This window comes from Mauremys reevesii, linkage group 1, assembly GCF_016161935.1.
Source record: "Mauremys reevesii isolate NIE-2019 linkage group 1, ASM1616193v1, whole genome shotgun sequence".
NCBI classification, from domain to species: Eukaryota; Metazoa; Chordata; order Testudines; family Geoemydidae; genus Mauremys; species Mauremys reevesii.
Window position 1 is genome coordinate 273,798,710 of NC_052623.1, and position 18,846 is coordinate 273,817,555.

At 42.7% G+C, this 18,846-nt stretch overlaps 4 protein-coding genes across 4 annotated transcripts; 2 read left to right on the forward strand and 2 right to left on the reverse strand.

The window, feature by feature from the left end:
- Window positions 1–418, forward strand: LOC120374089 (histone H2A type 2-C). The gene has a single exon (XM_039493315.1). It carries the CDS (start codon window positions 1–3, stop codon window positions 388–390), a length of 390 nt encoding a protein of 129 aa, XP_039349249.1. The 3' UTR covers window positions 391–418.
- A 12,606-nt stretch (window positions 419–13,024) lies between these two features.
- On the reverse strand, window positions 13,025–13,465 carry LOC120374106 (histone H2B 8). Its single transcript, XM_039493372.1, has one exon. It carries the CDS (start codon window positions 13,457–13,459, stop codon window positions 13,079–13,081), a length of 381 nt encoding a protein of 126 aa, XP_039349306.1. The 5' UTR covers window positions 13,460–13,465; the 3' UTR covers window positions 13,025–13,078.
- Window positions 13,466–13,799: 334 nt separating this feature from the next.
- LOC120374094 (histone H2A type 2-C) lies at window positions 13,800–14,231 on the forward strand. The gene has a single exon (XM_039493328.1). It carries the CDS (start codon window positions 13,800–13,802, stop codon window positions 14,187–14,189), a length of 390 nt encoding a protein of 129 aa, XP_039349262.1. The 3' UTR covers window positions 14,190–14,231.
- A 1,220-nt stretch (window positions 14,232–15,451) lies between these two features.
- LOC120374175 (histone H1-like) lies at window positions 15,452–16,108 on the reverse strand. The gene has a single exon (XM_039493495.1). It carries the CDS (start codon window positions 16,103–16,105, stop codon window positions 15,452–15,454), a length of 654 nt encoding a protein of 217 aa, XP_039349429.1. The 5' UTR covers window positions 16,106–16,108.
- Window positions 16,109–18,846: the final 2,738 nt, after the last annotated feature.

Consider the following 18,846-nt stretch of genomic DNA (forward strand, 5'->3'; position numbering starts at 1 on the left):
ATGTCTGGTCGAGGAAAGCAGGGAGGTAAAGCGAGGGCCAAGGCAAAGTCTCGCTCCTCGCGGGCTGGGCTGCAGTTCCCGGTGGGGCGTGTGCACCGGCTGCTCCGCAAAGGTAATTACGCTGAGCGGGTCGGGGCTGGAGCTCCGGTCTATATGGCCGCGGTGCTGGAGTATCTGACCGCTGAGATTCTGGAGCTGGCTGGCAATGCTGCTCGGGACAATAAGAAAACCAGGATCATCCCCCGTCACCTGCAGCTCGCCATCCGTAACGACGAGGAGCTCAACAAGCTCCTGGGGAAAGTGACGATCGCTCAGGGGGGTGTCCTGCCCAACATCCAGGCCGTGCTGCTACCCAAGAAAACGGAGAGCCACAAGGCCAAGAGCAAGTAAATCTGTCAGTAAGTAAAGACGACCAAGAAGAAACCGAAAATACTACTCCCAAAACCATTGTAAAGGCTCTTTTCAGAGCCACCCACAAAATCATAAAAGAGCTCTGTTATCTTTCGCTTTCTCTCAACCTAGGAAAGAACTGGTTAACATAAAATACGTCTTTATTTCCTTTTTGAAATTATCAATACTTGTAGCATGGGGCGTGGGTTAGGATATTAAGGGAGCTGTATTAAACTAATAACGAAAATGGTAAAAGGAGTGTCCAATTGTCTGTAAAGGAAATACAAGCGGTAGTTCTCATTAGCCAATCCTTTCACAACGCGGGTTTTTCAAATTGAGAGCACAACGCCATACAGGGGACATTGGACTCTAAGAATAGTCTGTTTTAGCTTGTAGGCACGTTAAAAAGTTTCCGTAATACAGATTTCTAGCATAGGTTGAACAATTGCGGTAATAAAGGAACAAAACACTTTCCAGGATCGGCTCATATTCATTCATTCATTGAGTGGTACACGTAAATAAGTATTTTATTATTCCTCCTTCCCCAGATTAAGTAAAGAAGGAATTTTTTTGTTTTATGGAAAGCACCAGGAGATTGTTAGATTAACCTGGCATTTCAGCTCCTTTTGGGAACGGTCGTATGAGTGGTTCTTAAAATAGTCGTTGGGTTTATTTGCGTTAAAAGAGCCTTCTCAGTTATTTCACTGCTTGGGTCCCTCCGCCTTAGCTTTCCTGCTTTAGGTTTGCTTGGCGTAGACTCGGCAGTCGGGCTCGTAGCAGCCTCGTTGAGCTTGGCGGCTTTTTGGATGGGGTTCCTGGCTGCTTTCTTGACAGCTGCAGTTTCTGTGTTCTTGGCTCCCCACCGCCCCTCATTTGCAGGACCGGGGGAACAGCTTCTTGGCAATTGGTTTCCAAGGCTTTGCCACTGGCTTTTTCTTCGGCGCCTTTTCTTTGGTTTCCCTCGTCGTCTTGTTGAGTTTAAAGGAGCCAGAGGCACAAGAGCCTTTGATCTGGACCAAGATGCCTTGGATCACTAAGCTATTGAGTTTCAGCTTGATGCGGTTGTTGCTTTTCACCACGTCGTACCCTCCAGCTGCCTGAGCCTTTTGAAGAGCCATTGCTTTGGTGATGAGCTCGGTGCGAGAACTTACAGGGTTCGCTGCCTCCTGTTGCTTTCTTCGGCTTTTTAGCGCAGTTTCCTACATACTAAGGTGGAGCGAGAAGAAGGGAGGGAAAGTACAGCTGGTGCCTGTTTGTTATACAGCTAGAGCTGCTCTGTGATTGGTTCGCTGTGAACTAGAAATAACTTTTCTCCTCGCTCAGTTTCTTTTTTTAGTTAAAAAAGTGTACTTTTGCACAGTATCTGCCACAGAATCATCTCATCACACAGCCGACTGAAGGGGGAAACAGGGTATCTTTAGTTAGTGCAGCTTCCCGTTGGAGACACTTGAAGATGAAGCAGAGACAGAAGAAACTTTTTTTTCCCCGTGGAAATAAACTCTGTACCGTTAGAAATAAAATTACAACTACAATGGGATCTTTTTCTTTAAAGAGCTTTCTCCAAATCCGTGTAGCAAGGCAGGGATTTGAATCAATCTGTATGGTGCAAACTGATGTACAAAAGAAGCAACAACACAAGCCGGTTTCCTCAGCTTTGAATATGGGAGAAGAATTAATTATAGAAAACTTCTGCTAATATGTTGGAAACCTCCTGTTGCTGCTTCTGCTGTCTCTACTCCTGGAGCAAAAGCCTCGGCTAAAACACTGAAGGTTTAGAAGGCCCCAACCAGCATCCGACCCACATTGTTCTAGGTACTTTACGGTTGTAGAAAATTGACCACACCATTGATTTTGGATCAGACAGCCTGAGGCTCCTTTATTTTATATGAGCATATATGCAGGAAGAGTCAGCATGGCCCCATGCAAGGTGGCAAGCTGCTCTGCCGTCCCTAAATTTCTAGCCAGCTTATAAAGGTTAAAACCACAGACAAATTACACACACATTGTACATTAATTACCTTATTTGGAATATATTGCAAAATTAATATAGGACAAAAGTAAAAACAAGCATCTCACCCACTACCCCCTCCCCATTACTCACTGTCTGTTCTTTTGTGGTCAGCGACCTTTCTAACACAACTGTTGTGATTATATATTTCATAAGCCTAGCTACTGCAAATTATGCTACTTGGGGACTTTATCACTCTGCCCTCACATGCCCCTTATACACACAAAGCCATTGTTCCATTTTGGGAACTTTCCACTGTGACTCCTTTTACCTCTTGATACACACAAGCAACTTTCCATCACTCTTTCATCACTCTGTCCCCCTCCTCTCTGCCCCTTATACACAGAGACAAGCTGAACCAAAGTTCAACACAGCCTAGAAACAAGCTTATCCAAAGTTTAGGCCTAAAAGCCTGGCCAAAGTTGTAAGCCCACCATATTTTCCCTCAAAGTACCACATAGAATAGGACAGGGGTTCTCAGACTTTTGTACTGGTGACCCCTTTCACACAGCGAGCCTCTGAATGCGACCCCCCATTTATACATTAAAAACACTTTTTAAAATATATTTAACACCATTATAAATGCTGGAGGAAAAGGGGGTTTGGGATGGAGGTTTACAGCTCACGTCCCCCCATGTAATAACCTTGTGACCCCCTGAGGGGTCCTGACCCCCAGTTTCAGAACCCCTGGAATAGGAGATTATCTTGGCCCCAGAACTTACACTCTAAAAAGAAAGGACAGAAAAAATAGTTATCAACAAACAATAAAAACTTTTCGGAGGATTAGGGCTGGAGCAATGATGAGAAATGAAGAATGCTTTTGCATTAAAGTATGTTTTTTCTGAGGATCCCCATGATATTGCTGCTTAAGTACCCCTATCATGTATCAGAGGGGTAGCCGTGTTAGTCTGGATCTGCAAAAGCAGCAAAGAATCCTGTGGCACCTTATAGACTAACAGACGTTTTGGAGCATGAGCTTTCGTGGGTGAATACCCACTTCGTCGGATGCAAATAGTCAAGTAAGTACCCCTGTGAGTCAAGGCACCAGGTTTGGGGAATCACTTCAAATATTGACTGCTTGGTGCAGAGACTGTGTCCCCATCTTTATCATAGAAAGATACTTCAATTTGGACCCACTAGGTCACTCACCTTCAAGTTTTCCAGGCCTCCTCCTACCACTTACACAAAGCAATCAACCTGCATGCACCCATCTCCAATACCCTCTTGTATTGGAGAAGGGAGGAAGAGTTTTCAATTAAACATAGTACTTTTTTTTTTTAATTATTAAATCACTTTCTTTTATACATTTTTTGGGAGGGGTGGTCCAGTAGTGATGGTTGGTGGAAATATGTTTTCTAGCTTTTCAGATCCCTTTATTTCAAGATGCAAATCAGCAAAAAGGCAGACAAAAAATATCAGCATTTAAGGGAAAGCAGAATTTTAATCTTATGCTTGCAATGCAGGCCTGATCTACTCTACAAATTTAGCTCACCATAAATCACCTTTAGTCAACCTATTTGTGCATGTGTCTACACTCAAATTTGTCTCTGGGCAACATAAACACTGCACTATGGAAACACAGTAAACCACTTCCCCTAACAGCATGAATTATGGTTGACCTATTGAAGCTGGCCAGTTCCCAAGTGTAGACACTGCATGATGTGTGTTGACCCTAACAATTCTCCAGCAGCTATCCCACAATGCCCAATTCCCTGAGACAGTGATGGCTCTCTGGTCACTGTTTTTAACTCCACTGCCTAGGGGTCAGAGAAGGGAAATCCCCATCCCCAACCACACAAACCCACCTGCCATGTATTTTTGAAATGCCTTTTCCTGGTTGCACACCTTGACCATGACACTCAACAGCTCTCATTTGTTGAGTGCAACTGCCCAACCAATGATGCCTGCTTCACTTACTAGATGTGCTTCTGCTTGGTATAGACAAGAAGTGCTATGGAAGCACAGCTATGGGTCAGCCCTAGAAACATGGATATCTCTGAACATGAGAATGCAGGCTAAGGGACATAACAAGGTTCAGCAGCAGTGCTTCATGAAAGCAAAGGAATTCTGCCATGTATACCACAAGGGCCAGGGAACACAACAACTGATCTGGTATTGAGCCGTTGACCTGCTGCTTTTACAATGAGCTGTATGTCATACTTACTGTGAACAGCAAGTAGGCGGGGAGAGACGTGGCAGAGGGCTCCAGCCATACCATGACCCAGGACCTGTTCACAACTCTACCATAATCTACCCATTCCCAACAGTCTAGCACAGATGAACCTGATGAAGGGGAAGAGACCTCAGGTAAGTGCGCCTGTGCATTTCCCCTTACTATACTTAATTTAAAAGATAGCACCTGGCCCATCCCTACGTTAATACACATATTAACTTTTCATTGTTTTCCTTGTATGAGAAGAGTTAGCAGGATAAGAAACAGAAGTAGAGTTGACATCTGCTTTTCATTCCCTTTACTGAGGTAGACAGGAGGTGGGTGGGTATGTGGCACACTTCGTCTATGTACACAGGAATGTCTCTTTATTCATCTGAGAGATCTCCATGAAACTTTCATGGAGATGATCTGCAATTCTCTCCTTAAGGTTTCTAGGGATGGCTGCCTTCTATTTCTTCCTCTGCAGTAGGACATTTTCCCATACCCCTCTGCAATGACTTTGGCTGGCACCACTGCAGTAAGCAGGCACAAGCAGCAGCTGCATTCTCTGTGGGCTTACCTACTCTTATAACGCACTGCAGCAGCACAGCTGCATTGGTGCAGTTGTGCCACTGTAACACTTCAGTCAAGAAGCTACTTTTGCTGATGGGATGGAGGGTCTACTCCCATCGGCATAGGTACTCCGCCTCGCCATAGGTTGTTGGGCTACACCAGGGGATAGGTCAGTTTAACTGCATCGCTCAGGGGTGTGAATTTTGCAAGGGTCCTCCTCTCCTGTTTGCGCTTCACCAAGATCTGATAGCTGTGACTGGCTAGCCTTCTTCGGAGTAGAGAAGAGCTCCTGTCTGCATGCACCTCTGACCTCCGAGTCGTCCTCTGCCTCTGGCTCCCCCTCCACATCCTCATCCAAGATATCCTCCTTCTGGCTCAGTCCACTCTTGACTGGCACATGAGCCACTGAAGTATCCACAGTTGCCTTCGCAGTGGAGGTGGAGTAGCCACTGAGTATCGCGTCAAGCTCTTTGTAGAACTGGCAGCTCGTGGGCACAGCACCAAAGCAGTGGTTTGCCTCCTCCGCCTTGTGGTAGGCAGAACCAGCTTTAGTAAGTGCGGGGCCCGATTCGAATACCCGGCGACAGTCTGGGTCTTGGGTTCTTCAGTGCCACGGAATACCCGGAGTGAGTGAAGGACCTGCCGCCAACGTGCCGCCAAAGACCCGGACGGCCGCTGGGTGAGTAAAAAAATTAAAAGGCGCCTAAGTTAGGTGCTCTTCTTTAGGGCACGGGGCCCTCTTCGGTGCAGGGTCTGATTTGGGGGAATCGGCCTAAAGCCGGCCCTGGTGGTAGGCATTCCTCAGCTCCTTCACTTTGACCCTGCACTGCAGTGTGTCTTGGACATGGCCCCTTTCTGTCATGCATTGTGAAATCTGTCTGTAGATATCATAATTCCTACAGATGGAGCAGAGCTGGGCCTGGACAACCTCTTTTCCCCAAATGCTGATGAGGTCCAGTAGTTTGGCATTGCTCCAAGCGGGGGATAGCCTGGTGCGTTTAGCAGGCATAGTCACCTGGAAAGATGCGCTGAGACCACTGCATGCTTCACCGAGAAAACAGGAAGGGGACTTTCAAAATTCCCAAGGAATGTAGAGGGTGGGACTCATGGTTGGTCACCTGAGGTCAGGACAGTAGACTTCAAACTGATGACCAGAGAGGCGAGAACAGGTATTGCGGGAGACGTCCCAGAGGCCAATCACAGCACTGTAATCTACCAGGGTGTCTACACTGGCACCATGTTGCTGTAACCCTGGCGCAGAAAGCTGTACACCCCTCATCAGGGTGTTTTTTTCACAGCGCTGCAACTGCGCAGTTTCTGCGCACTAAGTGGCTTGGCAGTGTGTACACCTCGGGAGTTACAATGCAGAAAGCTGCTTTACTGAGCAGAAACTTGCCAGTGTACACAAGATCTGATTCTCTCCATGAGGATTTGCAGAAGTCTGGTAGCATATGTGACTGCACTATAGGGTGGGGTTAAGTGTGGGTGATGTTTTAAAGGGAGTCCTTAGGACAAGGGTCAAGAGATGGTAACATCTTGCAGCTCTGGTTTGCACAGAGTAGGTGAAGTGGTTGAGAATCGGCTGTTTGTGGACAGCTGGTGAGACAAAGGACCAGAGTAAATTAAGTTACCACATGGTTCATTAATTTATCACTTTATTCTCCTGCCCTCATATTGTGGTTTATATAATAAAGAAAACAAACAAACAAAAATCCATTCTGAAGTGGGGCTCCCTCAGTCTCTCCCATGGAAAGTGTTCTACTGTGCATAAATAATGAAAAAGTGATTAAGGTAGGGGACTAGACCTAGGGTTTCTACCTCTAAGGAGGGTGCCCTAACCACTGGACTACAAGTCATGCTCTTGCTCTCCCTGGCCCAATGACCATGCACTATGGAGAAATACTTAAATAGTCTCTGGATAAGCAAGACAGAGAGCAAAAGACTGAATGACTCTGTACTCCAGTGGATAGGGCACCACCCTAAAAGATGGAAAGCCTGGGTCTAGTCCCCCAGCTCTAATCTCTCTTTTGTTTATCCACAGGGGAGCAACTTCCATAGGAGAGACTGATCCTCCTGTTCCATGTTAGTGTATCCTATAGCTAAGTGGTTAGTGAACCCTCTTGAGAGCTGAGAGACCCTTCTTCAAATCATCTCTGACAGAGAGGGGAAATTGAGTCTAGGTCTCCCACATCCTGGGTGAGGGTGCTAACCACTGGGATAAAATCTATAGCCTGGGCAGTGTCTCATCCTCTGGCCATTTCAAATGGAGCAAGGCTGGAATCTAACTCATGGCCTCAAGAAACATATTAGGTGCCTAAGCCACCTTACTCCAAGCTGCTGGTTCCCCTTTGTCGATCACTAGCAGTGCTAGGTACATTCTTGCAGCCTGGACCTAGATGCCTAACTTTAAGAGATGGGAGGGGCTTAACCTCTCCATCTTGTTGGCAGTTCTCTTTGGTATCTTAGGTAGTTTACCACCAAGTGTGCTGGCTTTTATGCATTTTATTTTTAGGGGCCACTCTCTAGGGCACGTAGGAACCTTACTTGTCTTTCTGAATCATAGTGCTGTTCCTGTGATTATCTAGGTGATGTGACACTCAGCCTTGCAATAGCTAGATCCTTTTGTGGATCCTACCCCCTAGTACTCTCTATTCCCTACTTGAAACAGTCTTTAAGGAGGAAGGAAAGAATGAAGCCTCCCCTCTCCCTCTGGCTGAGTATCTGCCCCACAGCTCCTAGTAAGGTGACCAATTATTTCTCTTCTGTCATTCTGGATATCAATATGCTAAAATTTATTGGAAGGATGTGCAGGAATATTGTTATTCTGCAAGGTGTTAATAAGTGTCATTAATAGATGACAGCATCTCTATGTGTCCCCCATTTCCCCTCTTTCAGTATTTCATTTCCTCCCAAAGTTAATTGGATTCCATCCATTGGTGACTTCAACATTCCCTGAAATTGTGGAATTATTTGGATATGATGACATTCTGAAGTTATCATGGGAAAGGTCCCATGACAGATAGGGAAAAAAAATAGTGAAAGGCAATTGAGCTTGAATGTAAGCCCTCACAAGCTTGGCCAAATACTACTTGAATTTTAAATTCAATTATCCAATCACAACACTGGGAATGGACTCTATGTAGTACTATTTATGCTAGTATAGTAATAGTATCATTATTATTCCACACTTTATAAATCACACCATTACTTTTTATAACACATTATTATCTCTTCCTGAAGACATAAAAATAAGGACATTAAAAAAAGTCCTTGCAGGCCAAGCTAAATATGATCAGCTAGCACATGCCTCAACAAGGCCCAGCCAAAATAGTTGCCTACAGAAACATATCAGAATGGAAAAGTAGAGAAGCAGAGAAAAAAACAAAAACATGAACTTGAAGAAGATGCAAATGCTATTAAATGGGGTGATCTTAAATTTGCAGTGGAAACTGGAGATGCTGTCGGAGATCCAGTTGATATTGGTAAAATGTGATAGGTCGAGCACACAAAACTGAATCTCAAGAGGTTGCAGGAGGAGGTTGAGAAGCTGAGGCTGCACCAAAGGATGGATTATCCTGCTTTGGTTGGTAATTAGTACTAGCATGGTGTCCGCTCTAGCTACAGACAGAAACAGCTATATTAATACACCAGGGGTATCTGACTGAACTTTGACAATGTTTAACATTCAGTTCCCATTTATTGAGTTAATACAGAAGTAATATTTTAGACATGTTTAAAGGTGGGCTTGTTACTTGAGATCTCTTTGTCTGGTGCTGAATGGAGAAAGCTGAGTGTCTACTGGCAAGTTCTACAGCTTTCCCTGTGCTGGAAAAAATAATCTCTTCAAGCTATAAGTAATCCTAAAGTGAAATTTACAGCAATGATCAACAGTTATAATTTTTTATTTGTTATGTTGTTTGTGTGTCATTAGTAGTAAATATTAAAATGTTATATCATTTAAAAAGTGTTCATCTTGAAAAACAATATCCATGAAAAGGCAGAAGAGGATAAGAAATGGGAAAGGGTGGTGGATTTCTTCGCAATTTTTGAAAACCCCTTCTGATCATTTTTACCTATAATTTCTAAAGATCTGCAGACTTAAATTAAAATTGAATTGTATTGATTTTGTGTGCGATGTGAGTGTATATAGAATCAATTTCTAAGTATTGTTCCCAATGTTTATATAAACAGTTCAGAAGTTCACCATTTCTTAACATAAAACAGTTATTTCTGGCTATCAGTTAGAGGAATTAGTTCCTTATTTTTGATTAGGTAAGGAGTCTAATTTTCTGAGTGATAATTTCTGCACTTATTCAAATCAACACCCACAGTATTGCATGTACTGCAAAAGGAATACTACTTTATATCACCAAATAAATAAATATAATACTTATTAAACAACTATAGATAAGATAGGTAGCAACCAGCACTCTAAGATGACCCAGGTTCTATCTTTGAATGAAACAAATGTGTCCTTCATGTGTCCACTTTGGAAAATAACAGCAAAGTTAGGGACAAGGCAGGATAAAGATGATAGATCAGGAAATCTGATTGGTCAGATTTTGCTGCATACTGCAAATCCTACAAAATCAGACAAACATTTTGAAACAAACAAAAAGCCACAGATGGAAATCACTTTTATCAGAAGACCCTCCAGAAATGAAAATACCATAACGGAATATGGAAAATAAAATAAAATTCACTTTGAAAGGGGCTCTTATTTTCAGCAACTCACAGAAGCAACTGGTTTTGTCCAAAAAATGTAGACTTTCATTGTCTTTATAGTTAGGCAGGACTTAATAACATGACTCAGTATAAAACAATGAGAAATTATTTTTTAAAAATCAAGTCTTGGGGACTCTAAATAGAGCGGATGGAAGAGTGGGCAAAATGAGAAGATCCAATATCCCACTTCTTTTCCTCTAAATCGAGCATCACCATCATTCAGACAGCAGCAAGCACTGGGGCAAAAAGAGGATGAAAATGACTAACTTGCTGTTTTCCAGTCTCCATTCAGGCTATCTCCCAAGGACTGTCACTACACACAGACTTCCTCCACTCACATTGTCATCTCTTTGTACACATTGTACTATGGAGCTAGTAAGTAATTTGAAGATGTTTTGTAGCTGGTCATAAATATTATTATTATACAACAAATTGGGGGGAGGAATTGATAAAAAAGTGTCATTTGGGATATAAAAAGAGTGTGCTGCGACTTAAATCTTTGCCTTTTTTTCTCTACAGCATTTTGTATATGTGTAGATGTAGTGAATGCATTGGCTACTCACCCCCAATTCATCACTGGGGTGTGGTATTCTGTACATCTGCTGAAATAAACCTGTTTCTTGGTTCTGAACTTGGAATTAGCTGTGGTTGTCTGCTACAGCAAGTAGTGGCAATCTGATTAGCTAGGTTCATAAAGTAACCCGTGGGCTTGGTTGGTGATCCTGAAATATCTTTACAGGTACTAAAGCTTTTCTTGGAGAGTGTGATGAGTTACGCTGTTTCTTACACTGAATGTGCCAAGTGAAAGACTGTGACTGCCATGGATGTGGTCTATGCTCTAAGCTGCATTCTACTGATTCAGCAAATAAAGGTTCTTCTCTTTCCCCCAAGAATGACCAAAATTTTAAATCAAAAGGTCTTCTCAGAGCCATCTATGCTTTCACAATAAGAACTGTTCTAGGCTTTTATTCTACATGCTAAGTTGTAAATACATATTGTCCCACCAAAGAAAACTACACTTACTATTTAACCATGTTATTTTAGTAGGCAGTAAATTAGTATGTTGACCAATAAGAAACATTGTATGAAAACAGCTGTGTTTATGCTCTATAGCTCCATGGCACATATTGGGGTGGGGATACTTGAAAAACAAGTTATTAACTGTAAGAGGGCTCAGGAAAGCACAAGCTTGATTACTGTTTAGTTATTTACTTTATTTCATTTGCTACATATTCAAGTAATATATTTTTAAAAAATATTAAAACCCTTTAACGAGGATTGGGTGGTTCTAAAAACTCTTTTTAAAAAACCCGTTAATTGGAGGTGGCCTTTGGAGCAGTCTGTTTAGCCATTTCCTCCAGCAGCAGTCTCACAGGGGGCAGAATCTCCTGCGGAACGACAGAAGAACTCTTTCCAGTCCCTGTTAGAAAGCTTTTTTATTTATTTTTTTTTTGGCTGTTCCTGGAGTCGCACATCAGCTCTGGTCTCCAAGGGGTGAAGATGACGATAGAAAATGAGAGAACAGGGAAGGAACTGGGTGATTTAGGGACCAAAAAATCTTTTCTGTTTGGCTGTTGAAAGCGGGATTTACCCATTGGTTAGTTTGAAAAGCCCGCGCTGCTAATGGATTGGTTAATGATCATCCTCCGCTGTATTTCCGCTTTGAAAATTCTTAGAACTACATAGACTTCTGTAGGTGGCGCTTTGAATACTCAGAGTATAAAATTATCTTTTGCGGGGTTTTCTATTGGATTTTGAAACACCATCGTGTAACAAGGGGCTCGGGGTAGGGGTAGTCAAAGTATTTTCTATTTTGCTTTTAAACAGATTGATCACGTGGAAACCTTTATTCTCGATCTGGCTAGAAGTAACCTGTAAATAAACTGCCAATGGGTTAGTTTGAGGTGGGGTGTACGAATGATAAGAAGGAAGCTTGAATAATTAGGGTAGTTGTGCCACATATTAAAACAAAACTACAACGAGGATTGAGAGGTTTCAGCCCATTCTGTGGGTTAACTATTTCTATTATCCCCGCCCCTTCCTTATCTCCGGGGATTTGTGTGCGTGATGGTTGTTCAACAGTAAGAGTGAGAGAGCAGGGATGACATTGATTAATGAACTGGTCGTTTTGAAAGAAAAATAGCGAGACATGGAGCCTTTGATCTAATGGAAGAAATAAATATGCACCGAGGTGGCATAAAAGGGCAGGCGATTTTGTAGACTGTGTCGGCGGGGGGGAGGGCCAGCAGAAAAACGCGGTACGAATTTCAGGGAACCAGCCAGTTTTTGGCGACCGCTTCCAATCTGTGTTTCCAGAGCTCGGCCGCGATGGGCCGATAGGAGGCCAGCAAAGCCTACTAGGCGGGGCTCTTTGAAGATACTAACTTTAACCTGTGCGCTATTCACGACTAAAATAGTCACCATCCTGCCCAAGGATATCCAGATACACCGGCGTATCCGTGGTGAGAGGGTTTACAGGCTGCTCAGCTCAGCCATCTTCTGCAACTCCCAAACGACCCAAAGTCTCTTTTAAAAGCCACCACCTTCACGCTGAAAGGAGCTGTAACACCCCCATAACTTTAAACATTTGTTAATTTTTATACTTATGTTCTTATATTAACAGTCCCAAATAGCAAGATTATTCAGATAAACTAGAGAGGGAGGGGCAAGCACTTGAGTTTTAGCTACAGGAACTTAAAGAATGATAGAAACAATGAGGCAAACCAACTATCCTTCAGGCAGATAATTATATTCATGGAGCCAAAACTTTTTAGGCGAACCTCTAGGATTATTCTTCAGTAAAATAGAGTACTGAAGCGTGTCATCTGGTAATATTTCAAATATTTTATTTACTGGACAAACCGTTTAGCCATATTTTATATTCGGGGGTGAGGGGAGACACCTCAGCGTACTGTTTGGGAGGGGAAGAAACGAGAAGGACGAGGGACACCGATATTTTTCATTAAAATCTGAAACCCCAAGGTAGTTTAAATTGACGTAATGGCATTTACTAAAGCGAAAGCAGTCCCCCCTCGATATAGGGGACATACGCAATTAAAGACATGCTTTAACAAGTCGCCGGAGACTAAAGCACTTTAAAAAAAAATACTTTGTTGGAGTTTGAACACAAACAATAGCAGTTAATGATATCAGAGCTCTTTTGATGAGAAAGTGGATGGCTCTTAAAAGAGCCTTTGGGTTATAGGTGTCGGTACTCTCACAGCAACGATTTACTTGGAGCTGGTGTACTTGGTGACGGCCTTGGTGCCCTCAGACACAGCGTGTTTGGCCAACTCCCCCGGCAGAAGCAGGCGCACAGCGGTCTGGATCTCCCGGGAAGTGATGGTCGAGCGCTTGTTGTAATGAGCCAGGCGAGACGCTTCCCCAGCGATGCGCTCGAAGATGTCGTTCACAAAGGAGTTCATGATGCCCATGGCTTTAGAGGAGATGCCGGTGTCCGGGTGAACTTGTTTCAGTACTTTGTACACGTAGATGGAATAACTCTCCTTCCTTGTCTTTCTGCGCTTCTTATCACCCTTCTTCTGAGTCTTAGTCACAGCTTTTTTAGAGCCCTTCTTGGGAGCCGGAGCCGATTTTGCTGGTTCAGGCATTTTTGTTCTGTGTTCCCTCACGCCCTGTTTAAACAAAAAAAAATGAAATGTCGAAAGAAGCTGAAGGTAGCTCTATTTATAGAGAACTTATGCACACTAAAGTCTCAATCTCCTGATTTTCTATTGGTTCTGAGACAATAGCTGCGTACCAAATATCCCATTAACCTTCTCATTGGTCAGAGTTACATCTCTATCGCCATTGGCTGTTCAAGCAATCAGTACTTTTCAGCCTATCACAATGTTTGAAAACTCCAAATAGAAAATATATAAAGGCAGCGCGAAACTCATTTTTTTCTGACTTTTCCTGACTTTTATAGCAGTTATTTTCTCGTGGTTTACAATGTCAGGCCGAGGCAAGCAGGGAGGTAAAGCGAGGGCCAAGGCAAAGTCTCGCTCCTCGCGGGCTGGGCTGCAGTTCCCGGTGGGGCGCGTGCACCGGCTGCTCCGCAAAGGTAATTACGCTGAGCGGGTCGGGGCTGGAGCTCCGGTCTATATGGCCGCGGTGCTGGAGTATCTGACCGCTGAGATTCTTGAGTTGGCCGGCAACGCTGCTCGGGACAACAAGAAAACTCGGATCATTCCTCGCCATCTGCAGCTCGCCATCCGTAACGATGAGGAGCTTAATAAGCTCCTGGGGAAAGTGACGATCGCTCAGGGGGGTGTCCTGCCCAACATCCAGGCCGTGCTGCTACCCAAGAAAACGGAAAGTCACAAGGCCAAGAGCAAGTGAAGGTAATCGGGAAGAAGCAAAAATCTTCAGTCCAAAAGCAACCCAAAGGCTCTTTTCAGAGCCACCCACAAAATCAAAAAAGGGCTTGTTTATCTGTAACAATCACACTTTTAAAACAATACTATTTTTCCTTCCAGGGAATAAATGATTGAATTGGAGTTATAGTAACTGAAATATATGTATCTGAAAGTAAACTTGTAACAATTCTGTACAAGGCTGTTTTCCTAGAAACAAGACACTGAATCCCTCCTAGTTTGAAATACGCGTTCATTACTTTTGTAGAATGTTTGTAGAAGACAGAAACCTCCCGGAGAGTGAGTTCACTGTTTAAAACGTGATTAAATTGGCACTATTTCCTTTGTGTGTAATTGTTTGGCCAGTTTGGCTGCTCGATGTGAAGAGGCGGGAATTCCTAATGACGGCAACATATTACTAGATGTGGTTTCTAGAGACAATGCAATAAAATAAAATGGGAAATACGGTACCCATTAGCGGTTATTTGTTCTAGATCTCAGAACAAAAGTTTTTCCAAAAGGCCTATGAATTTGACTTTGGCGGGAAGGCCGGGGAATAAATTTGAACTAAAACATGTATCGAGACTCTCCTTCAACCGTTTTAGCGTCAATGAAAGGCGGATTTCCTCCAAAAGGAATAACGTTCTCGGTTGTCTGGCCAATCCTTGTACAGAGCGGGCTTTTCAAATTAACCAACAGCTTCATTCTCTCTCACCAGCAAACCAGAGAAGGATTTTGTTCACATACAATCACCGAGTCCTCTAACCCGGTGAACAAAGGTAGTTTATGCGAGGACAGGGCACATATATTCTGACTCATCCCTTTGAAAATGTTTGGGGACGCTCGATTCTTTCAACTGTTTGAAAGCTGCTTCTTGTAGGTAGTTTTTAAAAAATATATTACTCTCAAAAGAAAACTAAAATAACCATGAATGCGGGGGGCGAAGGGAGGAAATTAAAGCGAAAAGAAGTATAATCTTTCTACTGGGGATTAGGGAGAATGAGCGACTACAGCAAATCGCACATACATACGTTTGACCGGAGTCGCTTCTCTTTGACCCAGAGCAGAGTTCATGTCTCTTTTACCCCTCATTGTGTGTTCGTATAATGGTAAGGGGAGAAGGGAACTTATCCTGGAAAGCAGCATAAGGTTACCAGTCAGTGAACCAGCTCTTTTTGAAAGGGGATGCGGTGGCTCTTAAAAGAGCCGTTGGGTTCATCTTAAAGAAAAAAAAAAGAGGGGGAGTCTTTACTTCTTCTTAGGCGCTGCCTTCTTAGCCTTTGCTACTTTGGGTTTGGTTGGCTTGGGCTTGGCCACCTTGGCTTTCACCGCTTTGGCCTTAGCCGGGCTCTTAGCTGCCTTCTTGGGCTTAGCCGCTTTAACCTTTTTCGGGCTCTTGGCTGCTTTCTTGGGCGCGGCAGCTGCGGGCTTCTTGACTTTTTTCGGGCTCTTTTTCGCGATCGCAGCCTTTTTGGGTTTCTTAGCGCCGCTGGCGGGTTTCTTGGCGGCTGGTTTCTTAGGCTTTGCCGCTGGTTTCTTCTTCGGCGCCTTTTCCTTGCTGTCAGCCGGTTTCTTGCTGAGTTTAAACGAACCAGAGGCGCCTGTGCCTTTGGTCTGCACCAATGTACCTTTGCTTACAAGGTTCTTGAGTCCTACTTTGATGCGGCTGTTGCTTTTCTCCACATCGTACCCTCCGGCGGCCAGAGCCTTCTTAAGAGCGGCCAGCGAGACCCCCTTGCGCTCCTTGGAAGTGGCCACCGCCTTGGTGATCAGCTCGGTCACGCTGGGACCGGAAGGCTTGCGGGCTTTAGAGCCGCCTGTCGTCTTCTTCGGTTTTTTAGCAGTGGCTTTTGCGTCAGGAGCAGAAACAGCAGGAGCTGCAACAGGCGCCGTTTCGGACATAGCGACTATTATTTCTTTTACACCAGCAAAACAAAACCAAACCACTTAGGATGAACTAGTTCAGTTGCCTGGTATTTATATACAGGATCAGTCCTGTGATTGGTGCGTTAAGGAACCCGCCCAGCAAGGCAGATCGGAGTCTTCCCGCTTGATTTGTGTTTTTTTCACAGTTTTTTTTTAAAGTGTATTTTTTTTGTCCAATATCTGCCTCACAATAACCCAATTTCCTATCTGAGTGAAGAGGAAACTGGGTATTTTTGTTCAGCAGAATTTCAAGTTGAATAAAAGTGTGTTTAAAGAAGAGTCAATAAACATTAAATATTGGAATTGTAGAGATTTAGGGACAGGGAAAGTAGTTTTTTCTTGTGAAATAAAAGATAATAGTTGTTCATAAAATCACTGTTACAATTAAATATTATTCTTTAAGACGTTTTCTATATATCAGGGTGGAAAGCCCTTGATTTGAATCCATTTCCTCTGTAAAATGATTTCAAAGTGAAGAAAGAAAGACAAACTTCTTTCAGGCTTTGAACATAGATTGAGATCTAGCTCCCTGAACTAAACCTTTCACTTCCATTAAATCTTTTTCAATATTTCCTAATTCCACAACACCAATAACTAATTAGAGGCTTATGGAGATATGTTTATGCACTGGGAATAATTTTTAAGTTGCATCTTTCTAAGTGTTCCGTATAAGATAAATTATCATTCTTAGCTTATGGTTAGGAGCTGATTTACAAATGGACTTGGAGTGTGTTGAAAGTTTTCTTGGTGATTATAGTCCACAATACTATCATCTATGCTGAACATACTAAACTGAAAGATAGTCCTTATGTATGTGGTCTATGTTGAGAAAGGCTAGGGTCACACTCCCTACAGAAATGGTGGCTGTCCATCCCTCCAACCCATTAAAAACAAATCAGACCTTCCAAGCTTTCATAATAAGAACTGCTATTTTAGTAGGACCTTCTTTAACTGGGGGGGGGGAATGCTAAATTACTAAATATATAACTTTCAGTGAAACTACATTTGGTATTCCTACCTGTATTCTAAGAAAGAAATTATCTCTGTGTGCCTATTAAAAATAGGTTGTATCAAAGCAGTTGTATTTTTTTTTCCCGCTCCACATCACATATGCTGGAAAAGTGTGGATCCTTGAAGAGTTGAAACTCATAAGATACAGTCATGTGGTGGATTTAAAATATTAAAGCTTTTATTGAGAAGAACATTTTCTAAATACTTTCTGCAGTAAATGATCTTATGACTGGGGATGGCTGTAGGGCCTTCCAAAACATTCTTTGGCAAGCTGAAGTGACAGCAGACACTCATCAACTAGATTTCTGCTCCAGCTAGAAAGCAGCATTATTGAAATTAAACATAATTTTGGTTGTAATAATGTTATAATATATAGGTTTGAAAGATACGGCTTCCGAACAAATTAAGAGTATGAATGTGGGAGCTAACCATTCTGTTTCTGTAAACTCTGCCCTATAGGAGAATAGCCACAATGTAATTGTATAATGGGGTTGGATGTTTTTGGCCATTCTTTGCACATTGGCTTAGGTCTCCAAGGGTCAAAGGTGAGAACTGAGGGAGGGAAAGGGGTCAGATTATTTGAGATTTCTGTCTGGCTACTGGGAATGGGATGAAACCAATGGGTGAATTTGAAAATTCTTCTACAAAGATTAGCCAGTGAAAATCCCCTGTATTTCTGCTTAAAAGAGAATATTAGAATGATATAAATAATCTATAGCAGTTGGAGGATGCCTTAACTACTAATACAGAATGTTCTCTCTGACTTTCCAAAACAAAAGAAAACCTTCTTCAGTCTTTTCAAGACCTTTATTCCCATAAATCTGAAGAAAAAATAATATTTAAAAGAGAGCAATGGTATAGTTTGGGGTGAGGTATGTAAAAGATAAGCAGATGGCTTGAACAGTTTTTATGTAATGATGTCTGATCTAATTGAAAAGTGAGCAAAGGTGTGATTTTTTGTTTGTTTTAGGAGTGAAGAAAGGGGAGAGAAGGAAGGAGATTTATGTCTCCCTAGCTGTGTATTATTTTTCTGCTCCTGAAGGCCATCTGCTAAACCAGGTGGTTTCTTGTAAAACAAGATAGATCACGATTAAAATGCAGGTAAAGAAAACTTATCCTTTTACTACTTAAATATTGCAAGGGATTACTATTTAAGACTGCCCCTGGTCTGTAATCTGAGGTTTAAGGCAGTGTGGAAGGACAGTAAAGAGATTCTTAATAATAAAAAAAAGGGGTGCCTTTCAGTATGAGAGGGAAGAAGTGTGGGGTAGCTGCTTTCATCTTCTGAAAGCCTGCTAATTAAAACACAAACTAGAACAAGCACAGAGAGATTCCCTGCCCATTAAAGATTTTGAGGTTTAAATCCCCTGTCTCCTGAGAGTGGTGCTCGTGACGATTTTTCAATTTTAAGAGGACGCGGGAATGGTATACAGATTAACTAATTGTTCAATTTAAAAATAAATATATAAATAAAAAAGATAAAGAAACCTGGGAGGCAGGAAAGGGAAAGATTCTGTATGGCGAAGGGGTTTCAGCAAGAAAGTAAAACGGGACGCTAATGTGGTCCAAGAATCGTAAATTTCAGGGAACAGGATAGTGGTGGCGAGAATGGATCCGGGAAACAGTAAGAATAGAGTAGCAGAGACGAAGGATCGCATTTCTTTGCGTAGCGAAGCGCGGGATTTACAATTTTTCAAATTAGCCAA

Bases quoted from the DNA above. Each gene is read 5' to 3' on its own strand.
- LOC120374089 (XM_039493315.1), top strand. From the start codon at position 1: ATGTCTGGTCGAGGAAAGCAGGGAGGTAAAGCGAGGGCCAAGGCAAAG.
- LOC120374106 (XM_039493372.1), bottom strand. From the start codon at position 13,459: ATGCCTGAACCAGCAAAATCGGCTCCGGCTCCCAAGAAGGGCTCTAAA.
- LOC120374094 (XM_039493328.1), top strand. From the start codon at position 13,800: ATGTCAGGCCGAGGCAAGCAGGGAGGTAAAGCGAGGGCCAAGGCAAAG.
- LOC120374175 (XM_039493495.1), bottom strand. From the start codon at position 16,105: ATGTCCGAAACGGCGCCTGTTGCAGCTCCTGCTGTTTCTGCTCCTGAC.